Source organism: Dermacentor albipictus, chromosome 7, assembly GCF_038994185.2.
Source record: "Dermacentor albipictus isolate Rhodes 1998 colony chromosome 7, USDA_Dalb.pri_finalv2, whole genome shotgun sequence".
Classification (NCBI taxonomy): Eukaryota; Metazoa; Arthropoda; class Arachnida; order Ixodida; family Ixodidae; genus Dermacentor; species Dermacentor albipictus.
In genome coordinates, this window is record NC_091827.1 from 5,498,287 (window position 1) to 5,523,079 (window position 24,793).

The 24,793-nt window shown below is 42.4% G+C and overlaps 1 protein-coding gene across 2 annotated transcripts in view; it reads right to left on the reverse strand.

The window, feature by feature from the left end:
- The window catches only part of Sptz (zinc finger FYVE-type containing 26 spastizin), a 149,936-nt gene extending 125,381 nt beyond the window's left edge, over window positions 1-24,555 (reverse strand). The window contains exons 1-7 of one of the 2 annotated variants that reach the window (XM_065455034.2): window positions 24,030-24,554; window positions 12,345-12,426; window positions 12,170-12,256; window positions 10,661-11,002; window positions 4,679-4,957; window positions 2,456-2,623; window positions 1,124-1,215 (exon numbers count right to left, since the gene is read on the reverse strand). In XM_065455034.2, coding sequence (XP_065311106.1) covers window positions 1,124-1,215; window positions 2,456-2,623; window positions 4,679-4,957; window positions 10,661-11,002; window positions 12,170-12,256; window positions 12,345-12,426; window positions 24,030-24,280 — 1,301 coding nt within the window. In that variant the 5' untranslated portion in view covers window positions 24,281-24,554. Of the gene's footprint in view, window positions 1-1,123; window positions 1,216-2,455; window positions 2,624-4,678; window positions 4,958-10,660; window positions 11,003-12,169; window positions 12,257-12,344; window positions 12,427-24,029 lie in introns of both variants that reach the window. The other variant, XM_065455035.1, reaches the window with a different exon arrangement.
- Window positions 24,556-24,793: the final 238 nt, after the last annotated feature.

The window sequence follows — 24,793 nt, forward strand, 5'->3', positions numbered from 1 at the left end:
GCTATGTTTCCTGGTTGAGCTAACAAGTAACCAAATTACAGCAAATTTAACTGCAGAGTGAAGTCACTCTAACTGATATTGCCTTGAACCATGAATGTTTGGTTTCAATTATAGCAGTATAATACTCATTAAAGTAAAGCATGGCCAATGAAATTTGATTTACTTTGTTTCTGGTAATTCGCTGTATATCATAGTTCATTATACAGAAATTAGACAGTATTACAGTTTGAAGCAGCAATCTGCAATAACACCGCACGCAAAAATCTGAATGAACTCTGCAAGACTAGAACTGTGATGCATGCATGTACCAATTTTGCTTCAACTGAATTTGGTGCAGTTAAATATCATAAGCAACAAATACAATAGACTAGGTAATGTCAATAAACGAGTGGCATATAGAAAGCTCTTCTACCTAAACTTCTGGCTCGTTTGCGATCCAACTTCAAACTAAGGTAGCACCATTTTGGTGAATGTCATGTTTTAATGTGAAACTTGTTCCTGAGGCCCCTTTGCTTTGAGTAAGTCGAGAATAAACGTGTCCAGCAATGCCAGACAAAAAATGTTAATTTTCCCAGTGAAAATAACAGAAGTGCCACCTGTCGCCAGGAGTGCAATACAGCTTTGCATGTAAGGCATTGCACACCAACGTGGGGACAGATGTGACCTCCATGTTTTTTTAATGTAGCAAGTTACTTTTCTGGTCTGATGTTGTTGTAAAGGGTATATCATTTTCTTCTTTCTTGATTGGAGTCTACTTACAACAAATGACTTCTTCGGGACTAAACCGGCAAGCACTGCAACAAAATATATTAACCAAGAAGCACCATGAATGACCACCTTTGCAAATTTTTAGGATGAACAAGTAAGCGGTTTAACCAAAAGAGCCATTTACACATAGTTCCTTTGTGACACAACATCCTGTACAAACTGTGAATACACAACATTTTCAAATAAACATAAGTGAGATCAATGCACCAAAAAGTCAAAAAGTAGCATGAGCATGTAAACAGGCCATGCACTTAAATAATATCTAAGACATAAAGGACAACTTCAGCCAAACTACAACATAGGCACAGCACACTAAACAAACAAAAGCATTTTTTGAAGTGCAAGACAGCCACACCTCTGCAGAGAAACGATCCATTCTGTCACAAACAGGCGATACCGCATCTCCATGAGGAAGTTGTGTGTCTCCTGGCTGTTCCATGTTATGGCCTGCGTTCAGGAAATTTGTTTGCGAAAGCAAACAGAAAAAGCATGGTATGAGTACGCTTTACACTTTTTCTGTCCTTTCATTTTGTTCCTCAGAGGAAATACTCAAAATTTAACAAAAATTAAGCAATAGCCATGAAAAGAGTGCAATGTTACACCTTTCCTTCCATTTTATTTGAACCGGTGAAAGAAATAGTTTTTGTATTTCTTAGCAGTACCAAAGCAAACAATTCCAAATTGAAGACGCCTGAGCTGTTTTATTAACCCTACACACATATATTTTCAACCAGATATCAAATGCCAAAGAAGCTTAGTGCATATTTAAATTTCATGTTGAATATCATGAATGCAGTTTGCAATTGTATGTATGTATGTATGTATGTATGTATGTATGTATGTATGTATGTATGTATGTATGTATGTATGTATGTATGTATGTATGTATGTATGTATGTATGTATGTATGTGTGTGTGTGTGTGATGTATGTATGTATGTATGTATGTATGTATCGATAGATAGATAGATAGATAGATAGATAGATAGATAGATAGATAGATAGATAGATAGATAGATAGATAGATAGATAGATAGATAGATAGATAGATAGATAGATAGATAGATAGATAGATAGATAGATAGATAGATAGATAGATAGATAGATAGATAGATAGATAGATAGATAGATAGATAGATAGATAGATAGATAGATAGATAGATAGATAGATAGATAGATAGATAGATAGATAGATAGATAGATAGATAGATAGATAGATAGATAGATAGATAGATAGATAGATAGATAGATAGATAGATAGATAGATAGATAGATAGATAGATAGATAGATAGATAGACAGACAAACACACACCTCTACCACATGACCACCTTCTAACACTTCACACACATACACTTTTTTCTACTTTGGCACTCCTTATGCAAACACATTAATAAATGAGAATGACGGAAACAAATTTGACATTCTGTGCAATTCATTCTTAAAAAGATTATGAGCAAATAAAGAATTTCACAAAGTACGTTAGTAACTACGGTAAAGACATTCAAGAAAATAAGTCTTGTGAATTAGGCCCAATGTTTTGCAGTTTCATGTTCACATTGACTGATGAATTACATTTAGCCTTTTTTTTTGCTTAGAGTGATGGGCCTGAAACACAAACATAATTCAACCATTCTATACCAGATGAATTTGAAAACTATACATATTTTTTTCAACAAGAATACCAACCTTCGTATCATCCAATGCTTGCAATACACAACTTGCATCGTTGTCTGACACAACTTCATTCCAGGCACGAAATAAGGCAATGATGTAGAAGTCTCGTAGAGCGGGGTGTGCAAAGAGACGAAGTGCGGCTTCTGATTCTCCATTGTGCAACTTTTCGACAGCAGCATTCTAAAAAAAAATAAAGAAAGAAGATTTAAAGTTAAGGTGTGGAAGCTGTTACACTGGTAGGGATGAGAGGGAGAGAGAGACAAAGAGTTTATTTAGACACATGACGAGAATTAAGCTCAGCTGTGAGTAAAGGGTATTTTACCAAATGGGCAAGGTTGATGAAAATTAAGTGTCTAGGACCTTCCTTTTTTTCATGCCATTTTATCTGAAGTTGCCACCACACTCACAATTATAACATTTTAGTGACAGCACAAATAAATACACCCTCAAAAATGTTTATTTTCTATCTAAGTGTGCAATACACATAGAGAATAATGATAACCAATGACAGAAATATCTATATTTAGAGGATGCTTTTTCAGCACAGGGGGTAACGCCAAGCAGAAAAGTGATAGTTGGCTTTACCCCAAGCCACTTATGGCTTTGCTTGGAATTTGCACAGACAGCTCTCGTCATATGTGAACCATAGTTGTACATTTTATTTGCTTTACATCCGTTGTGTAATACCACAGCAGCCAGAGATCTTGCATCGGATTGTCTTCTTTGACCATCTTTTCAAAAGGAAGCGAGTTGTGCACCAAACTTCTTCCTCGTCCTGTATTCCTGTACTAAGCCAACAAGTGATGCTTGCTGCCTTTCATTCAGTGTTGCCCAAAGACATTTAACCAGAAACATTGTACTCAATACCAAGACTCACAAACAAAAAAAAAATGGTATGTTGCCTGTAGGCAACATTCGTCAATAAACGCTTAATAGCACAAAACAATGATGATGACAGGGCAGTTATGCAGTAAACTTGAAATCGTAAAAGAAAAAGTTATTCAGCAGGCAAACATGCAAGAAATACCACTACAACATTATTAGGCATATTTTATGTTGAACAATTTCATAGAACGACAGAAAGCTGAGCTAGTTGGTAAGGATTCATTATGCAAAAAAGAAGTGAGGCGTGCAGACAGGACACAAGAGTAGAGAAGTGGACAACACGAACGCCAACTATCAACTGAAGGGAGCACTGAGGCAAAAAAAGAAAGAAGACACAAAACTCATCTGCGCATGCTCAGGAATGGTAACACCACGTGTCAGTCAGGTACACGTGCCGCTCTACGTGAGAGATAACTGTTAAGGCACTTAATCTCTTCCTTATGTAAAGTAATTGAAGGCTGACTCACGCATGCATCTCCACCATTATAGATATGCCATGCCTCTACCATAAGACGCGTATCTTCATTTTTGTGCCTGCACAATATCGCGCATTCATCTAACACTGGCGTGCAGTTACAATCTCGGCAATGTAGTGAAAGATTAGAAGGCGATCTACCGGTTAACGTCTTTTATGTTCCATTAGCCTCTGATTGATACACCGTCCCTTTTGCCCTACGTAGAACTGGCCACAGCTAAGGGGAATTTTATAAACCACATGCGAGCTTATGCGAGCCCACAGAGCTTCAGCGAGACCATGGCTTGATAAGGACGTTTGCTTGTGATGTACATGCCACGTCACTCGTGGACGTCTGCTAAAGGCACAACAAGTGCGCGCTTCTACAGCTCGGTTTCCGTTATCAAAGTGAAATTGTCTAGAATTCATTACAATGCCAAAGTAGCAGTGTCAGCTCTTTGGATGTCTGGAACCAGTTATGCTCAGATGACTGCCTTCAAATATTGCATTAGGATCAAATGTGTTGACTCTGTGCCAAGCATACTGTCCTGGAATAGTGCTTATAACACTGTTGCCCATAGACGCCAATGTGTCTGGTGCCGGTACACATGAAAGTGATAGAGAATATTACTGCCAACATTTTGAAGAGGTTCCATGTGTTCTATGCGTGGCCAGTGGGCTTCTATTTTCGTGACTACGTTTATCACAAAAGTTTCCCCGGTTTTTACAGCTTCATGTTAACAGAGGTTTACTGTACATCTATGTGGCATTGTGTGAATGGCATTATACCTTTAAAGAATTAAGCAGTCAACATGATTTTTTGGGTCCATTGGCATAAGCATTAATCAGCCCATGCAAAGTACAGCTGCACATAGTCTTTAGGTACAACTACTTACAAGTATGGCTTCCAGGAAATGCTCCTCCCTAATGAATGACTTGAGAAATGCCTCCTGCAGATCCAGCTGGCCCGAGTCTTCGGACACAGCCAAAGACATGGGGCTTCTGGGAGCAGCAAGTCGTCCGTGCCTCTCATTCTCCCGTTGAGCAATAAGTTTGGACAAGAGTGGTGATTTTCGGCAGACGATTGACTCAAACACTGAGAGTTTGCCAAGAAGACCTCCATCGGTTAGATTGAGCAAATCACCAATGATAGTATCCAATAAGCCATTGGCCCACTGTGCAGAAACAAGACAGTAACAAACAGAAAAATGTCAGGCACTTGCTGTTAAAATACATTGCACTAGCTTTTTCATTCCTTTTTTTTTTGTCCTGCACCACCATTTTGTCGTTGCTTTTTAACATTCTTGCCCATTCTATTGAGATATTATAGACAGAGAACTTTTCATTACAAAGGTAATATGAAGTAAAGTAGGAACTATGCAAGAAACTAGAAAAGTCACAGGGCACTTAGTCATTCCTGCATGGATGAATGCGAAAGCATTGCGACCACAGCGCGGTACTTGACATTATGCCACGATGCAAGGTCGTGGGTTCAACTCCCACCAAAGGTCGTAGGTTCGAGTGCCTTAATTAACACTACCGTAATTCCCTGTGTCTTAACTTTGCCGTAATTAACACCAAAGGTCATCGGTATGATTCCCACCAAAGGCCGGGAATTTGAATGCCTTAATGAAGTCCATTTTAATTAACTGTCTTAACACCAAATTTTGCGGGTACGAGTGCCTTAATTAACTGTATCCTAATTGTACCTTAATTAAGTTTGCCTTAATACCAAAGGTTTTGGGTCTGACTCCCATTAAAGGTCGAGGGCTCGCAGCCTTTCTGTACCATCATGTGGTTACACTACCAACGCCGCATTTTCTGCCTCATGAGCCATTTAATGCTTTCGCATTGATAAAAGCTTTACAAACTCGCTGTTATAATGAACACCGCTCGCTTTGCACTCTTCTTATTTTTTGCAAGTAAATGTCTTGTCAAACCTGCTTCTTTACTCATTTTTTATTGATCTTACCACACTCTTAGTAAAATGCAACATTTAAACATTTATTGTTTTATAAATATGTTCTCAACAAATATGTTCTGTAAAACAAAAATGTAACCTTTTTTCTTTTTCATAATGAATAACCTTGATTTGATTTGATCTGAACTAAAGTAGGAAACACCATAAAATATCAGTTGAAATGCACGAGAAAATGTCACCAACTTATGGTGTATTACGTACAATGGCCTGCAATATGCATTGTGAGTCGGTGTCAGTTCTGTGCTTAAGTTATTAAGGGTGCTGCTGTTTTTTAACACTGCCTTTTTTTTCTTTAATGCCAAAACATATAGCTTCCACAAACCTTATGCTCAAATTTGTAATGGAACTTGCATCATCTTTGCTGCTCTGTTGACTCAGTAAGGTTTGAGGAGAAAGCTCTATCAAAAGGTGTTGCCTAGCCAGGTAGTCATGGACAAATAAAACATGAACAAGAAATTACAAAGTAGAACCCTTTTCGCATGTAATCAACCTGAGAGTACGATCTTGCCAAAATGATGCAGACATTACACGTATTGGCAAAAGCAGAAACAAAATATTGTGTTTGAGTTAACCCTATCTTGTCTTGTCCAAACTCTCTCCACCTAGTGTTACTGCATTTCACATCCATTGAAATGCAGCTGCTGCCATAGCTGGAAATAAAACACATGGCTTCTGCTCAGCAGCAAAACAACGTAGCTATTAAGTCACCATGGCAAATTAACATGTTTTAGCCTACAAATAGATATGTGAAAGAATTGCCTCATAGTTGCCCAGCGTGCTACTAATGGAAATGGAGGGGTAACTAAGAGCCTCAGAAACAGACATTTTCGGCCTTCATTACCTTCCTCATGACAAGATATCTGATGTTAACCATACTCTCTCTCGGCAGCAGTGCTTTCACACCTTCCACCCATCAAAATGCAGATTTCAGCGCTGGGAATCAAGCCCATGACCTTATGCTCAGCAGTAAAATACCACAGCTACTCAGCCACTGTGATGGACTTGCATGTTTCTGCCTGCGAACAAACATACAAGACACTTGGAAGAGCATACGATGGCCAGTGGCGTAGCAAAAGGGGGACGGGGGCCGTGGGCCCCGGGTGCAAGGGGTCAGTGGGGGGGGGGGGGGGGGGGGGCGGGTTGTCATATACGTCTGAACACACCCGGGCTACACCCGGGGGGGGACAGAAGACCTATGGGCCCCGGGTGCTAGACGACCTAGCTACACCACTGACGATGGCACTAAGAGAAGGGGAGAAAACAAATACAAGATGGGAGCTCATCTTGCTTTGTCCCCACCTTTTAATGCCATTAAAGACATTAAGAGAAACAGAAAATCAGTTAGACTAATAAAGAATCCTTTCAAAACTCATTTCATTATATTTGGTAGAAAGATGTCAATTACTAAATAAAAAGAAATGAAGGCCAAATTGCAATTTTTTAAATTTCGTGTGAAAACCCTAATGGTGTTGCATCAGTGTGATGTCACGATTTAACACACTTTCTCAAAATTAAGTTGCTTGGCACAGTAAAAGTGCTCAAAGCTCAGCAAGTTCCCTTTTTGGCTCTGTGATGGTGTGCACAAACTTGCCATGTTCTAATCATCGAGGACACTTGTGAGTCTACAGCGCCTTGCGAGCTTTGTGTGCAATGATGATGGCGACAACGTGCCACATGGGTTTGGCACGAGCGCCCCAAGCATCGCAAGAAAAACAAAATATAAAGAAAATCTCCAATCGAAGAAGCGGACGCTTCACTACAAAAAGGAAGAAGATAAAAGGAGAGTGCCTAGGACACATCGGTGGCTCGAAGTAGGGATGACAGATAGGGCGCAGAGGTGGGAGCTTGTCGGCTGCCTGAACCAGGGTTCATGCGGCCTCTACCTAGCTGGCTCTGCTCTTTGCAATGGCTTGTCATCGCCCAAAATTGATGTGACACGATCAGTGTGAGGAAAGTTTTTGGGGTATGCAGGTGCACGCTTGACAGGTGCCTGGACCCGCGCTCGCAGAGGGGCTCCACCCAGAGCAACACGTCTCCCCAATGACCCGTGGCATTTCTTCCAGTGTGAGAAAAAAGCGGGCGGCCTTTCGACAATCAGACAGCTGCAGGACTCTACCAACCTTGAGCACCTTTAGACGTCACTGGTCTCCCTTCGTAGTCCAGATATTTTATTGAAGATATAGAATTGAACATGCTCTCAGGAACGGAGGAAGCCTAAAAGCAGTGAAGAAGAAGCTAGGAATAGGCAAGAATCAGATGTATGCGTTAAGAGACAAAGCCGGCAATATCATTACTAATATGGATAAGATAGTTCAAGTGGCTGAGGAGTTCTATAGAGATTTATACAGTAACAGTGGCACCCACGAAGATACTGTGAGAGAGAATAGTCTAGAGGAGTTTGAAATCCCACAAGTAATGCCGGAAGAAGTAAAGAACGCCTTGGGAGCTATGCAAAGGGGGAAGCCAGCTGGGGAGGATCAGGTAACAGCAGATTTGTTGAAGGATGGAGGGTCTAGAAAAACTCCCCACCCTGTATACATAATGCCTAATAACCTCGAGCGTACCGGAATCTTGGAAGAACGCTAACATAATCCTAATCCATAAGAAAGGGGACGCCAAAGACCTGAAAAATTATAGACCGATCAGCTTACTGTCATTGCCTACAAAGTATTTACTAAGGTAATTGTGAATAGAATCAGGAACACCTTAGACTTCTGTCAACCAAAGGACCAGGCAGGATTCCGTAAAGGGTACTCAACAATAGACCGTATTCACACTATCAATCAGGTGCTAGAGAAATGTGCGGAATATAACCAACCCTTATATATAGCTTTAATTGATTACGAAAAAGCGTTTGATTAAGTCGAAACCTCAGCAGTCATGAGGCATTACAGAATCAAGGTGTAGACGAGTCATATGCAAAAATACTGAAAGATATCTATAGCGGCTCCACAGCCACCGTAGTCCTCCATAAAGAAAGCAACAAAATCCTAATAAAGAAAGGCGTCAGGCAGGGAGATACGATCTCTCCAATGCTATTCACAGCGTGTTTACAGGAGGTATTCAGAGACCTAGAGTGGGAAGAATTGCGGATAAGAGTTAATGGAGAATACCTTAGTAACTTGCGATTCGCTGATGATATTGCCTTGCTTAGTAACTCAGGGGACCAATTGCAATACATGCTCACTGACCTGGAGAGGCAAAGCAGAAGGGTGGGTCTAAAAATTAATCTGCAGAAAACTAAAGTAATGTTTAACAGTCTCGGAAGAGAACAGCAGTTTACGATAGGTAGCGAGGCACTGGAAGTGGTAAGGGAATACATCTACTTAGGACAGGTAGTGACCGCAGATCCGGATCATGAGACTGAAATAACCAGAAGGATAAGAATGGGCTGGGGTGCGTTTGGCAGGCATTCTCAGATCATGAACAGCAGGTTGCCATTATCCCTCAAGAGAAAAGTGTATAACAGCTGTGTCTTACCAGTACTCACGTACGGGGCAGAAACCTGGAGGATTACGAAAAGGGTTCTACTTAAATTGAGGACGATGCAACGAACTATGGAAAGAAGAATGATGGATGTAACATTAAGGGATAAGAAAAGAGCAGATTGGGTGAGGGAACAAACGCGAGTTAATGACATCTTAGTTGAAATCAAGAAAAAGAAATGGGCATGGGCAGGACATGTAATGAGGAGGGAAGATAACCGATGGTCATTAAAGGTTACAGACTGGATTCCAAGGGAAGGGAAGCGTAGCAGGGGGCGGCAGAAAGTTAGGTGGGCGGATGAGATTAAGAAGTTTGCAGGGACGACATGGCCACAATTAGTACATGACCGGGGTTGTTGGCGAAGTATGGGAGAGGCCTTTGCCCTGCAGTGGACGTAACCAGGCTGATGATGATGGGTGTAACATTAAGGGATAAGAAAAGAGCAGATTGGGTGAGGGAACAAACGCGAGTAAATGACATCATAGTTGAATCAAGAAAAAGAAATGGGCATAGGCAGGACATTTATTGAGGAGGGAAGATAACCGATGGTCATTAAGGGTTACGGACTGGATTCCAAGGGAAGGGAAGTATAGTAGGGGGCGACAGAAAGTTAGGTGGGCGGATGAGATTAAGAAGTTTGTAGGGTCAAAATGGCCAAAATTAGTACATGACAGGGGTTGTTGGAGAAGTATGGGAGAGGCCTTTGCCCTGCAGTGGGCGTAACCAGGCTGATGATGATGATGATGATGATCACAGATGAAACTTGCACCCATTGAACTTTTTTTTCCTTCCAACGTTTTTGTTGAGAACGATTCTGGCCATGTAATTGGCCCTTTCAATTAATGACGACGGCATTGAGCACAAATGATTTAAGCATGCAAAGTTCATTGCATGCTCCGTCTTTCTGCTTAAATTCTGTTACCGCTTTAGTGAACTGACATTGAGGTTTTGTCTTAGCACTGTTTGACGTTTGTCAATATATAGTGTGGTTTTTGTGTTTGTGAATTTGCAGCTGGCTTCGTTCATTTCTGGCACTGAGGCAGCACTGAGGCAGCACCACGGGTGTTAAAATAATACACAAGCTAATTCGTTACAGGGTCCTCTAGAATAGTATAGTGTAGTCCATCTTTACTGATAAAAGATTTTAGTAAGCCCAAGCAGACGTCATGATGTCATGACGAGCTGGTAAGGAAATGTAAAGGCAGTGTTGTTGCCAATCTTTTGCTTTAGCCTCTATTCTCAACTATAAAGCCACCTCTCATGGTAACAGTGGCTTGCTTGGTGTTGTGTAAGTGTAGTTTACTGCTACAGCTCCACTTTAATTTCTCTTTAGTGTCCATTTAGTTGGTCGCACATTGCTTCTGCAATGTGCGACCAACTAGGCCAATTCAATATACTGCAAGACACTTGCCTCAGGGTTACCCACACAGTGTGCTGCCAATGGGTCTGGAAGTGTCACTAAGAGCTTCAGAAGTAGACACCTCTGCTTGTCGTGGACTTCCTCGTACGCCGAGAGAGCCTCCTGTGCCCGTTCCAGACAGCTGCGTAGGGCGTCCAAGTGCACCTTCCACAGCTGCTGGGTGATGGCACTTGCTCCTCCCAGGTGCTGGGAAATGTGCTCAGCCAAGAGACTGGCCCTCGAGGGGTCCTCGAGGAACAGGTCCTTTAGTGACAAAAGGCAGTTCGAAGAGAGGACACTGCTTGTTTCATGGTCTGACGTCGGTGTTGGCGAACAGTAGGCCTCGTACAACTCCTTTAACAAAAGTGAGAGGCAAGGCACAATTCAGCAGGCTGGAACATAATACCCTGCTTACATGGGACGCTTTTGATTGCAATCTATCTCAACCGGGCTCAATCGCAATTGAAGGTACCCTATGTGATCGTAGTATTATGCTAAAAATGTAACAGCACAACATAGGACAAGGGCAATCACTGAAGAGTAGATAAAAACAAGCACTACCTTTAGCAGGGAAGAAGTTTGGGCGTGTTGGTGGGATGCATTCAGACTGGGATACATAGCGCAAAAAATTACACAGGGACAAGCAGAACACAGGACGAGCGCTCGTGCTGTGTTCTGCTTGTCCCTGCGTAATTTTTTGCGCTATGTATCCCAGTCTGAAGCACTACCTTGTCATGTCTGCTACATCTTGAGTAATTTAGAACCAACCGGCACAATACATTTGCCAGAATATAAATTAGGGCAAGGACATCTTGCTGAATGCATCGTGCTAAACAGTAACAGTATGGTAAGCAGGCTTTCGACTTTATTTTCAGTCAATCTCACTCTAATAATGAACAATCTCCAAGTTAGAAAACAAATTTCTTCCAGTCTGATAAACACTGAGGGAACCTAGAGCACACCTTATGCCCCAGGCAAAGTATTGTGCAACTGATATCATCATTATTCAACGAACTGATTGACATCCCTTGCCTTGGGCAGAAAAGAAATGTGGTAGACATATAATAGAAAACCTATGTGTACATGATGGAGACTGCAATGGGTATACCAAATTTTTCAAAGGCAATTACTATTTGCTTTGACTACGCATGTGCTTTGTTTCTTTCATCATTACCACCACCACAAAGATATGGACATAACTTATGTCTACAACATAAAAATAACACCTAAGCTAGATTAGCACAGAAAATACACAAAACACCACAATCGTTCTTCTTGACATAATTCGAACACCTTCTGCCTCGGGTAAGTGTTCTGAATATTGTAGTATGCAAGGTGTCACCTATCTATTTTGTTTATAGATCACACCTATTTAGTGCCAAGTCCTTCACACATGAAGCACTAACATGAGAAATCAAAAGCCCTTAAATGTATAAGGTCTAAAGAGATAGAGTACATGATGCTTTGTTGAAACGAATATAATGTACATTGTCAATGCAAGTGTGAAGGTATCGTACAAACCTGTCTACAGGCATCAGGAAGTTCTCCACCAATTGTGCAGAGAAGGACCCTTAACTCTGCATCATGAGCCAAAGTTGATGTTCTTTGCTATATAAGAAAAGAAGGAGTGTCACCTGCTGTATTAAACATAAGAAAAGCAAAGTCAATGCCAGGAAGACACCATAAAAGAACAAACCTCATCGCAATGATCCTCTAGGAATTTGGCAGCAAGCCAGCTGAGGTGGTTTGGCGATAGCAGGAGGGGATTGGCACATGTGCTGGAAAAATAAAGCAGATGCAATGTTGTCAACAGTTACCTGATAACAGAACAACAGTTACCTGACTACGGTCGAACCCTGTTATAACGAAGACACACCTGACACAAGAATACCTTCATTACATTTGATATTCATTATGAATATATCTTTGTTACGTGCTGATATAGATGAGAAAAATTTTTGTATTTCCTTCCGTATATCCAACAATTCGTTATATCTATATGTTATATATCTAAGTTCAACTGTGTTTTAATGTGTGCACCTGTATGAAGATTATGGAACCGGTTATACATAAGAAAGTGATTTCCTCATGGCCCAGACTTGCAGTGCATGAATCAATTGATTGATATACTAAGTTTAACCCTCAGACAGAAATATTTCTGTGAACAAAAAATTTAGTTGTCTATATTTTTATTAGTTGCATATTTAGCACCATTAATAACAGGCAGCACCAAAACAGGCCAAAGCTTGTTAATTTTTCTGTGAGATTCAGTATCACCAAAAATATCTTCTCTAAGAGTGAAATGTAACATTATTTCAGCTCCAGAAGGCCAAAAACTGACTGTTTCATATACGGCATACTTGGGAACACCTAGACAGCTCAGAATTTCTTCTTATATAAAAAGTTATTGCCAAACACAACAAAAAGATAACCTGCCACCTAGTCGCACATTGATGCTATCGAAAAGCACTGATACATCTATCTTTCAATGCTTTTCTTTCTCCTTTTTCGTATTCATTTCATATTCAAAAACAAATATTGAAGAACAGGCTTAATAAGGTGTACAATAACAAGATTCACTTCATTCTTGTCCACTGTCTTTCTGTCATGTTGTAGTTACTAATGAATAATACATCTGAGGGTGTAGAAAAATAACATCCAAGGACACTGTCATAGCCGGGGGTAGAGGGGGGTCGAACCCCACCCCCCACCATGAAACTTTGTGCCTGCGCGCCCCTCCCCTTTCCTCCCTTTCCCACGGAACGGAAAGTTTCAGGACATGGGCTCTGAAAGGGCGACATGGATGAAAGGGAAAGCTTGAATCTGAAAGCTTGAATATGAAAGCAAGGCAAGGGCTAGTGGCGGTCCGAAATAAAGGGGGGCGGGAGTAGTCGTGAGGGTGATCCCCTCTACAATGCCCAGAACACTGTGGAGCCACTCAAGGCGCACCTCTACCTTATTGTGGATTTTCTGACGAAACCCCCCCCCCCCCACTTCCCCCATTTCTTACGGAACAGGAAGTTTCAGGAGGTGAACTCCAAAAGAGTGACATGGGTGAAAGGGGAAGCTTAAATGTGAAAGCAAGGCAAGGGCTAGTGGCGGTCAGAAATGAAGGGGGGGTTGTCATGGGGGCGATTCCTTCTACCATGCACAGAACAATGCAGCCCCACTCAAAGTGCACCTTTCCCTTATTCTGGTTCACACTAAGCATAACTGCTGAGGGAAGATCAGAGCTAAAAATTCCACACACAGGTAAAGATTGGACAAATGCATGCATAAAACTTGGGAGCATTGTTGCTCCCCACCAGGCCTTCGTGTCAGCGAAGAGCTTGTAATTTCGGGGACTTGACCGAATCGTCGACCACGCTGTGTGGAAGAAAAGCATTCCGGAAATAATGTGACTTGCTTGTCTAGGATACGCAAAATAAGCACACCCCACCCAATTTTTCTTTTCTTCTTTTTCTTTTCTTTGTCTCTGACTTTCATTATGTTAATAAACTTGAGAAGAGCTTGCTGTTAGGCTAGTTTGTACATGCTGGTAAGAATTAAAGAAATAATCGGATCCCACGAACTGTGGGAATCGATGTAAGCGAAGCTTACTGTGCTGTTTGCTTTGACTGATGATGATTAGCAGTGATGTTGACAGTGAATATTTAATTTCTTCTACGTTTAGTCCAACACGAGAGTGGTGAGTTGATGTTAACCATTGCGTGCACCACTGCTGTTTGACTGCGTAGTTCACAGAACACACAGGGAGAGGCGTTTGCTTGAAGCATTGTTGTGTACCATATTTCACAACCTCTGAGAGGGTTGAACATATTCATTGCCTGACACAGATATTCGATCGTGGCAAAAGTATTAAACTTTAATTGAATTATGGGATTGTACATGCCAAAATCACCATGGGATTATGAGGCACACCATAGTGGCAGACTTTGGATTAATTTTGACAGCGAGGTGTTCTTTAACATGTCCCTAAATTTATGTGCACGAACGTTTTCCTACTTAATCTCTGGCGTCACAGTACCACTAACCAGTTCTTACAAACACCTGGACGTAACCTTGTGTGTAGTCTGGAACCTGGAATGAACATGTCACACACATCATATCATCAGCTAACAGAATTCTTGGTTTTTTAAAATGGCACTTGCATCATGCTCCCCCGAATGTGAAACTTCTCGCATACAAGTCCCTCGTATGAACAAAACTAGAAAATGCATCCCCCATCTAGAGCCCTAACAAAATCCAGCTGACAACTTCACTAGAATCACTACAGAATCGAGTTACTAGATTCATTCATTCATGCTATTCATAAAATACCAGTATATTATATTTAAAGTGAAATCCGGTCTAACAAATTTTGCTTGTCATCGAATCACCAGTATGTGTTTGTTCCATAAGTTTTTTTTTTCCAGCTAACTTCATATTCTGCCCTACATCAGCCCTCCAGCACACATTTCGCTCCGTATTGGTCATCCCCTGCAAGTTGCCTGTCCACGTGCTCATACTACGTTTGCTACATCATTCTTTTCTCGCTCAGCCGTAAACTGGAATGGCCTTCCACAAGACACCACTGCAGCCACCTGTCCATCTACACTTTCTGATTGTATAACTGCCATATTTAACCAATATTTTTTTTGTATATGCCATTAATTATACCTGTACCAACTCCTTATGTATTACTATCATATTGGGGGTCTTTAGGGCAATAACCTGATGTTAGCAGTGTGTGCAATGGGGCTGGTTGGTTCATCTTTAGAATAAAAACGGGAACACCGCAACACAGGACTAGTAAACAGGACAGAGTGCCGACTAGCTAGTCAGCGCTCTGTCCTGTTTACTCGCTCGTCCTTAGTTGCGCTGTTCCTGTTTTTATTCTAAACCTGATGTTATGTGATCTACCCCGTCGAAGGCGGCTGCCACGGTTGTGATAAAACCTGTGACCTTGAGCAATGCCATAGACGCAAAGCTACTGCCGTGGGAACTGACTGATTTGATGTGTGACCGCTTCCATAGCAGCGCCGACTAGACCCTACAATGTACTTTAATGTGGTTCTGCTTCTGCATGCCCGGTGCAAAGTGTCCGCTTGACAAATTTGCATGCTATTTATTTTTCAGAAATAGTACAAACATACTGTAGTGTACACTGACCTTAAACTTATCCTGTTTACCCGCAACTGCTGTCGGTCACTACCCCTCCCCCCCTTTTATGGGAACTGCGAGCAAAGAGTGGCAAGGCTGTTATTCACTTGTTTCGAGACTGTGCCGGTACTACCCTTCTCTGCCTTCTCTCCACCCTACTCTCTACTATTCTATCTAGGTTCCCTCTAGACTTGGATGTTAGTAGAAAGGTAAGCGCTGTAATTTCTGCAATGCTTTTGTAGGGAGTCATGGATAATTACAGCTGTCAAGAGGCTAATTTGGCGATGCCCAGGGAGCTCCAAAGGGCATTGTGCACATTCGACATAGCGCAAAGGTCAAATGAGTTTCTTGCGTCTCCTTTCCTCTCTGCTGCGCTCCTGTCATGTACACACATGCTCTGAACCACCCCTCAACATGGCGTGCATTGCAGCCACATCAGCAGCAGCAGCAGTGGTGGGAAAGTCGAAGGAAGAGGCAAAGAAAGCTTTGCTTTAAAACAGGGCAGGACACAGGTTAAGAAAGAAAGACATACAGAACGCTGATTTTAGCACAGCAAAATATATCTAGGATGGGGGTGCTGGACCAGGGAAGCTAAGAAACTGTCACAACAAACAGGCGGCAGGGCAGGTAGGTAAAAAGCCAGAAGTACATGTTGCTGGCCAAGCCGGTTCATATTGCTGAGTAGACCATAAATATGATTACTTGGTGCAAACAAGGAAGGACGATGCCCCTTGTTCCCTTCCACCCTTCCTTGTTTGTGCCAAGCGATCACATTTATGGTCTACTCAGGAATGCTAGGCTGCCGGGCCATTCAACAACCCAATGAATGTTGAAGAGAGTGACAGTGACCAATGGAAAATAATCTTAAGAAGGGGAGGGGGGTGATGGAAACGAAGAGGGGGGGAGGGACGTGCATAAAAGGTGTCAAGAACGAATTTGGCATATAATTATGGACATAGAGTGTCACGTCGCTGCCAGATAGCTCAACACTAGAAGGCTGTGGCCAGTTGTCTAGCTGAAGCTCACCTAACCAGTCGTAACATGTACTGCTTGCGGAGAGCCCAATCTAACTAAACGTCTTGGCAATTCTGAGAATAGAATAGTGTCAGAAGACACAACGTTTTCAGATCTCTTGGAGCTACCAGCTGGCCCTTATTTTACTGCAAACTACAGATGCTGCAATTTTCACAAAGGCTTCTAAACAGGAAGCAGCCCTGCTTCGGACTGTCTGCCTCATCGATTAGCGAGTGTGATCAATTAATAATATGCGTCACGTGATGACTACAATACCATGATCACAAGTTACTTCCAAACACCTCAACAAACAAGTCGTACGGCAGGTCAGTGAAAGTGAGTGAAACTTGCATCATATGATACTATCGAAGTTCTAGCGCAAAGCTTCATTTCTGTATTTTTAAATATAGAATACAGCATGCCCACAATGCTGAAAGCACGATTGAGTGATAGGCGACTTACAAACAAGTCTGGCCTGCACACAAGAAGACACATGATAGTGCACTGTCCATTTTTTCAAGTCATGTACCAACTTGGTCATCGACATACATTATATATATGCATCAATTCATATACCAAATTTTACTTTTGTTTAATATCATCACTTTTAAATATAGCATAAGGATGATAGCCTAATTTGATGCGAAGTGGCTGCACACCTTAGCGATGAAAAAATTTTGTCAGAAGTCAAGCAAAGTGTTGTTTCGGCAATGCAGAAACGCTCGTCCTCATTGTTAAAGCATTCTTGTCTGGGGAGTGCTAGGAGCTTGTCTTCACGTTGTGCACAGGCTGCATATATACACCGTTTTTTCGGGGGCCCACCATATTGCTACGCAGTGGCGCCCTCTATGAGCAGTCGGCATGCTGGCTTGGGCGAGCACTCCGTTTTGCATGGCAGGTGTACGCTCGGTGCTGGTTTCGGGTGTTTGTTCTTGCGCTAGCGCGGTCTATTTAGTGTGATGTGGCGTCTTCTACGTGGAAAACGGTTCTATGAGACGTACTGAAGTGGTTTAAGTTGGTATGGCCGGACTTTCTGCTGCCGTTGAGGAGGACGGAGCATGCAGCACGATGTGTGCACGCATGTTTGAGCCTTAAATCAGCATCAGAGATCAATTGCGTATTTCTGAAAGTTCCATTCACTAATGTGACCTTATTGCAGTATTATCTTCTAGTTCTAAGCTGCAGCTTAGGAGCAATGAAACTTATGCGACGATCGTAACAGTGTGGGTACTGTTCTGTTACGATAGGAGCTGTGCTGTAACACTTTGAGAAGCGGTCAAACTGTTAGCTGCAGATTACATTGCATGACTACTTGGTTCGGTGGATGAGGTTTACATCCATGAATAAAATAGTTTTGGTTAGTACCATATAGTATGAATCATACTTGTCCAGGAAGTGACCATTTACGAACTGTGCGAGCGTCCTAAGCAGTGGTAGGTGCTGGATTAAAGATATCTTTGTTCTGTATAGCGCTTGGTCAAAGCATGCGGCAACAACTTTTATAGATGTATAAACGTTGTGCAGTGTGACTATGCGAAGTTATACTGCAGCGTTAGCACGTTTTTTGAGAAAGAAGATGATAACCGATTTTTTGGGGGGGTTGTGTTCGTTCCACTCCCTATAACGCACACACACGTATTACGAAAATTTTGTCCTCAAAAATAGCCATCACATTCTTTTTATGCAATCCCTCTTGGACATTATGGCTTTAAAGGGCAAAAAGGTAATGCCGAAGAACATAGCTTTTAGTGTATCATGCTGGTTCACCAACCGCAGTGATCGCTATGTTGAGCAGCGTCATCGGCCTCATGCAGGAAGCTATAGCATAGACATATACTGATTTCAAGCCTACTAGACTTGAAATGCATGAGAACGATGCCGGTGTATCACAAATAATTTATAGCGCCTGTCGCTTAGATGTTTCTTAGTAGCTTTAGCTTGACCGTACACAAGCATGCACTCTTATGTTTTATGTTTTAGTCCCTATGCCAAGCTATCAGATAGTGAGCAGATTTACCATTTCATGCTGGCAATACAGAGATGGCGGTTCTCTTCTTTGAATTAAAACCAATATACGCAAAATAGTTCACAACACATACACACCGCGACGGATAATGCGCGCCTCATGTTCGCGCCCTCGAGAGATATTTCCGTGTACTGTAGTTACCAATGCACTGAAAGGCTTCCCTGACGACCTTATGTGAACAGAAATTGCATAAATTTTACGAAGTACAAGCTAGAACATCTCACAGCACGCGACAGCAATACTTTCAAGCAGCGCCGCACCGGATCGCACAAGCCATAGAGGAGGAAAGGCTCGTCACACACCCTTTCCTCCTCGCCGATAAAAAGGTGTGTGGGTGTGTGTGTGTGTGTGTGTATATATATATATATATATATATATATATATATATATATATATATATATATATATATATATATATATATATATATATATATATATAGGGAGAAAGAGAGAGAGACAGAGATTTGAAAGACCGTGTGAGGAGTGGTATTTGTCGGCGGAGAACCCCCCCACTTGAAATAAATTTCTGGCTACACCACTGTCCAAGGACACCTAAGCACTTCTTACGAGTTGTGAATGCTAAAGCATTAATGTACAATTGAATGCCACTGAGCGGCCCTTCGTGTTTTGCATCGCAAGTAATGTACCATAGTGGTACGTGCTGCCCGAGCCAGCAAGCTGCAGTAGCCTGCAGTGCCAACACCACATGCCACCGACGTCCTGTGCGAAGAGAAACCAAGGCAGCAACAGTGGCCACCAAGGCTGGCAGGCATGTGCAGCAGCTAAGCCTAGAAGGGGCGAGAGAGAGAGAGATATGGGGACTGCGTGTTGACTTCCAAGAGAGAGAGCAAGGGTGATGTGGCATTGCAGTGATGCCCTCTCCCCTCACGCAACACTTGGGCCGTTATTGCAGCAGAAGGCATCCCTTGCACCCGCTCTGCTCCATCGAGGCTTGCTTGTGACGTGGCGTCACAGCCAATGGCAATGCAATTTTAGGTGCCGTTTTGCTGCTACAGACGACAAACGCTGGCTTTTTCACTGAATGGGCCATTTGACACTTTTGCATCAATGGAAGTTAGACATTGTTATACTTGCTAGCTTTTCCATTATCAGGTGTTATCCTGGCGTGTACAACTGCAGATGCAGTTTCACATAATGTTAGCACCTTAAAGCAATATCTGTCATCGTATTATGAATTTATTATTTTCTGGAGATGCTGACTGGCTAAGCCAGCAAGCAGAACGCCTATCACTCCTGCGAGGCACCACAACAGACAACACATAATGCATATGTAAAAGTATCCCTGGAAGTGACTGATCAATCAAGAATACAGACCCTTGACAACGAGACGCTGCAGTGGATAACTCCAGATTAATTTCAAGGACCTGGTATTTCTTAGCATTCACCTGGATTTGAGTGGTGGGGCACAGGCGTTTTTGCATTCCGCTATTTGCGAGGTTTAAGTCTGTTGCCATAGTTGCCAACACACACGGTGAGAGCACATTCGCTATTCTGAGACACATGCCTCAGCTGTGAGGAAATTTTTATCTCTTTAAGACTCTTATGTTCCTATCACAGGCAGTAGAGCTGATTCCCAGGCACTTGATGCCACTTGGGCAAGAAATACATGTTTAACATACCCAACAGTTGAGCTGAATGAAAAATTCAATATCTATGGTGGAATGAACTTTTATTGAAATACCTAGTAATCACGGCCTGTACATGTGCTCAGAAATTGGCATTACAGAGACTATCACAAAATGTAAGCATACATTGTAGATCATTATCAGAATTACCTTTGCAAACACAGAGCTGTTCTGCCAGATCTAAGAGTAACTTGGGCTCTGCCTCCAAGTCCAGCTCAGCATGACACAAGTAAGTGCACAGGTACTGCTGGTGGCTAAAAAGGCTGGTTTCTAGGCTTGCAAAAGGAGCCTGCTTAGAAAGCCAGATGTCCACTGCCAGAGGCATAAGTTCCACCAGTAGCTTCATTTCTCTCTTGATGTACAGCATATCCTATTGTTAAAGGGAACACATATTTAGTATTTGGCTACCAATTACAGCCAGACTATTCATTGATGCATACTTATCAGCCTAATGTGTCCCATCAGCCATTTTTTTTTCTATCTCTAAAGTAGAGTAGTAATATCAATAAAGTTCTGTTATATCGACTATTACCAGCTAGGTGTTCCCTTTAAGAGTGCACTGTACTGTAAATGCCTAAGAGCTAATTGGACTCGCTAGCTAACCCACCCCCTCCCTGGCATTGTCCTTCCCAACTCCCCTACAATCTACTACTGTCACTCTATTGAAGCAAAGCTTTCTTTGCCTCTTCCTTTGACTTTTCCACTGCTGCTGCTTCTGTCTGGCACACCGCATCAGGGGGTGGTTCAGAGCACGTATATACATGGAAGGAGCGTGACAGAGAAGAAAAGAGACATGAGAAACTCATTTGGACTGCACCGCATCGAATGTGCACAATGAACTCTGGAGCTCCTTGGGTGTTACATTAGCCTCTTAATAGCTGTAATTATCCGTGATTAAAAATTACATTATGGGGTTTTATGTGCCATAACCACTTTCTGATTATGAGGCATGCCATAGTGGAGGACTCCGGAAATTTCTACCACCTGGGGTTCTTTAACGTGCACCTAAATCTAAGCACACGGGTGTTTTCGCATTTTGTCCCCATCGAAGTGTGGCCGCTGTGGTCGGGACTCGATCCCGCGACCTCGTGCTCAGCAGCCCAACACCATAGCCACTGAGCAACCACGGCGGGTAATTATCTGTGGTCCCCCACAAGCTCTTGCCTTTCTACTAACGCACAAGTCCAGAGGAAAGCTAGACAGAATGTAAGAGAGGATGGGGTAGAGAACGTAGAGAATGGATAGAACCAATGCAGAAGTATGGTACAATGCGTTTCAGCTATTTCTGAAAAATGAAACCATGCAAATATGTCTAGCAGACAACTTCCGCAGGGTGTTCGGAAGCAGAGTCGCATTAATTAAAAACGCTGGGTCTAGGCACACTGCGGAAGCGGTCGCACGTCAAGTCAACACTTCTGTGATCACCACAATAGCTTTCTGGCTATGGCATTGCTTGAGGTGGTGGATTTGATCCTGACAGCAGCAGCTGCATTTTGACAGGAGCGAAATAAAAAATGCTCATGCAGTTATATTTAGGGGTACGTTAAAGAACACCACGGTGTCAAAATAAATCTGGAGTCTGCCACTCTACGTGCCTCATAATCCAATTGTGGTTTTGGCATGTACAGTCCTATCCAATTCAATTCAAGTTTAATACTTCTGCCATGATGCGACGTGCCATATGAAGCAATGACAATGCTCAATCCTCTCAGAGGTTATGAAATATGACGCAGAACAATGTCTCAAGCAAACAACTCTCCCTGTGTGTTCAGTGTACTACGCAGACAAACAGCAGTGGTGCATGCAAGGTAACATTTAACCTCAACTCACCGCTCTCGCGTTGGACAAAACATTGAAATTAAACATTAGCCACCAACATCACTGCTAATTATCGTCAATCAAAGCAAACAGCACAGAAAGCTTCACTTACATTGATTCCCACAGTGTGTGGGATCTGCATCATTTTTCTTTACCTGTCAAGGCACAGGCGAAAGCTTTTGTTCTTGCAGCATTGCCAGTGCAAGATCGGCAACCGAAACAGAAATTGTGGCCACTGGCACCTCTAGTGACAGTCAGCATACATAAACTATCTACGGGCAATTTCCTCCAGCTCAAGTTATCTAACGTTCAGAACATTATGTATAAAATAATGAAATAACCAGATAACTAGTGAGCAGGAAAGTACACTGTGTGAGCTAAACATGCATTAGAAGGAAGAACGGATGAGGCTAAGATGTGCCTGAATTTTGTGAATGGGAGAGCAGAGCAAAGCTATTGACTGATTCATTAACTGCAGTTAACTCAAAGAAATACTCTGGCTATAAGATACGCTGTAAAAGATGGCTCAGGTTTAGTTTTGCCCACCTGGAGTTCTTCAATGTGTACCTAAATCTAAGTACATGAACATTTTTGCATTTCGCTCCCATCGAAATGTGGGCTGGTGAAGCCAGGAATCAAATCTGTCACATTCTGCTCAGCAGACCTCCACAGCCAAGGCAGCAGGTAGCTGAGAGAGATGACAGTGGGATTGTTTACATAGCCTTCACTAAACATCACAATTGCTTGTACACATAGTATTTAGCTCCAGCACCCATTGGTTGTACCCTTGGGAGAAAGCAAGCAAAACATTAAATGCATGTAGAATTTAACTATTAAGCATAACAATTTGCTGCAGTAAAATATAGTCACAGGATGTGTTAACCAAACCTTTCCAGATTTTTCTCTCTCACCAAATTTGCAAGCAATACTTAACGCTATCAGGAATTAATTTTTACAGCAATAACGTATTTCAGCCAATTCTAACCTCATAATTACAACTCTCACAGTGTAAATGATTGAGACAAAGCAAAACATGCAGAACATGCAGTCATTCAAATGAGCACAAGTAAACCGGTAGCATGTGATAACATCCCTGCCTTTTCCGCACTTCATGTAGTCACTCTTTCATGGTAACCTGAAAGTATTAAAATACTTTGACAGTGCTCTCCAAATATAAGCAATATTCGAGCAGGTCCTCAGCTGCGTTCCCTCACTTGTGTAATTAAACGAAGGTTGCATAGAAATCATATACAGTGTAACAAATATAGCCAGGGATACATTACGCAAGTATAATTTGCGCAAATGGCGAATGACTCAGACAAGAAAAAACAAATTGCGGGGCAGTACCTTTCTTTAACGTTTGTACTTCTGTGTTGACGGTATAAACTTCGCCCTGCAAGATTCTGCCACAGAGCGACACAGCTACGACTGCTAAATGTGTCTAACGGTACCTCTATAAAATGGTGCCAAGATAAAAATAACACAGAGGCAATCGCTGACACAAGGTAACGGATAATTAAGAGACACTACACGTGCTTGCCAATTAGCCGCGAAGTCTACGACACGATCGCGCTAACGACAGTCACTCCGAACTAGGCAGACGTCGACGACAGCCACGCAGATTATAGACACTACAGCGGACTCACAGACAACACCAATCACAGCCCCGTCATACAACATATCATAACGTGTAGCATCGAAGAAGGGGGCGTATTCAACGACCACCGGAATATACCTGAAGGTTGCAGGTAGCGCCGATACTCCGCGAATGTACTCCTTCACAAACCATTTTTGCTCGTGAGACGTGAACGGTGCCCGCAGAACGGTCAGCGCACAGGCACGAGCACATTCCCACTGACCGAGATACACGTGACTCGTGAACTCTGTCAACAAATTGGCGGCGGAGCCGAGCGTCTCTTCGTTGTAGCCGAGATCGTCACCACATTTAGCCAGCCGAGACGTAGCTGCTGCAGTTTCGTCCACCATCGCTTCTGTCTTACTCGGCGTGAACAGTCATCGTTTCGAAATGCAGCGCTGGCAGGCACGGCGACTTTGACAACACACGGATCACGAAAGTAAAACGGGCACACACGCAACTACACTTGCACAGCTGATCAACGCGCCGCCGCCATCTTCGTTGTTATAGCGCAGTCACAGATGTACTTTTTCAAAAACTGATATTACAAGATGTAAAAATTACCTGTAGTTAAAGGTAAACAATGGTGTATTACAGTTATGCTGTTTAACGCTTGTTTAAGTTCTTGAGTGTGTACGCATATGACGTCGAAATAACACCTTTCTTGTTGAAACGTCAAAGCAGTGATGGCGGGAAAAGTGAAGACACTAGAGTGTACAAATGACCGCAGTTAAAGTGCAACTTAATTTATGAATGTACCTTAATTTACTTGAAAACTGTTTCTGGGCTACAAGTGAAGACAGCGGAGAAGCTGGTGGTAGCTATTGCTTCGCAAGCTCAGCCCCAACTGAAACAGTGAAACA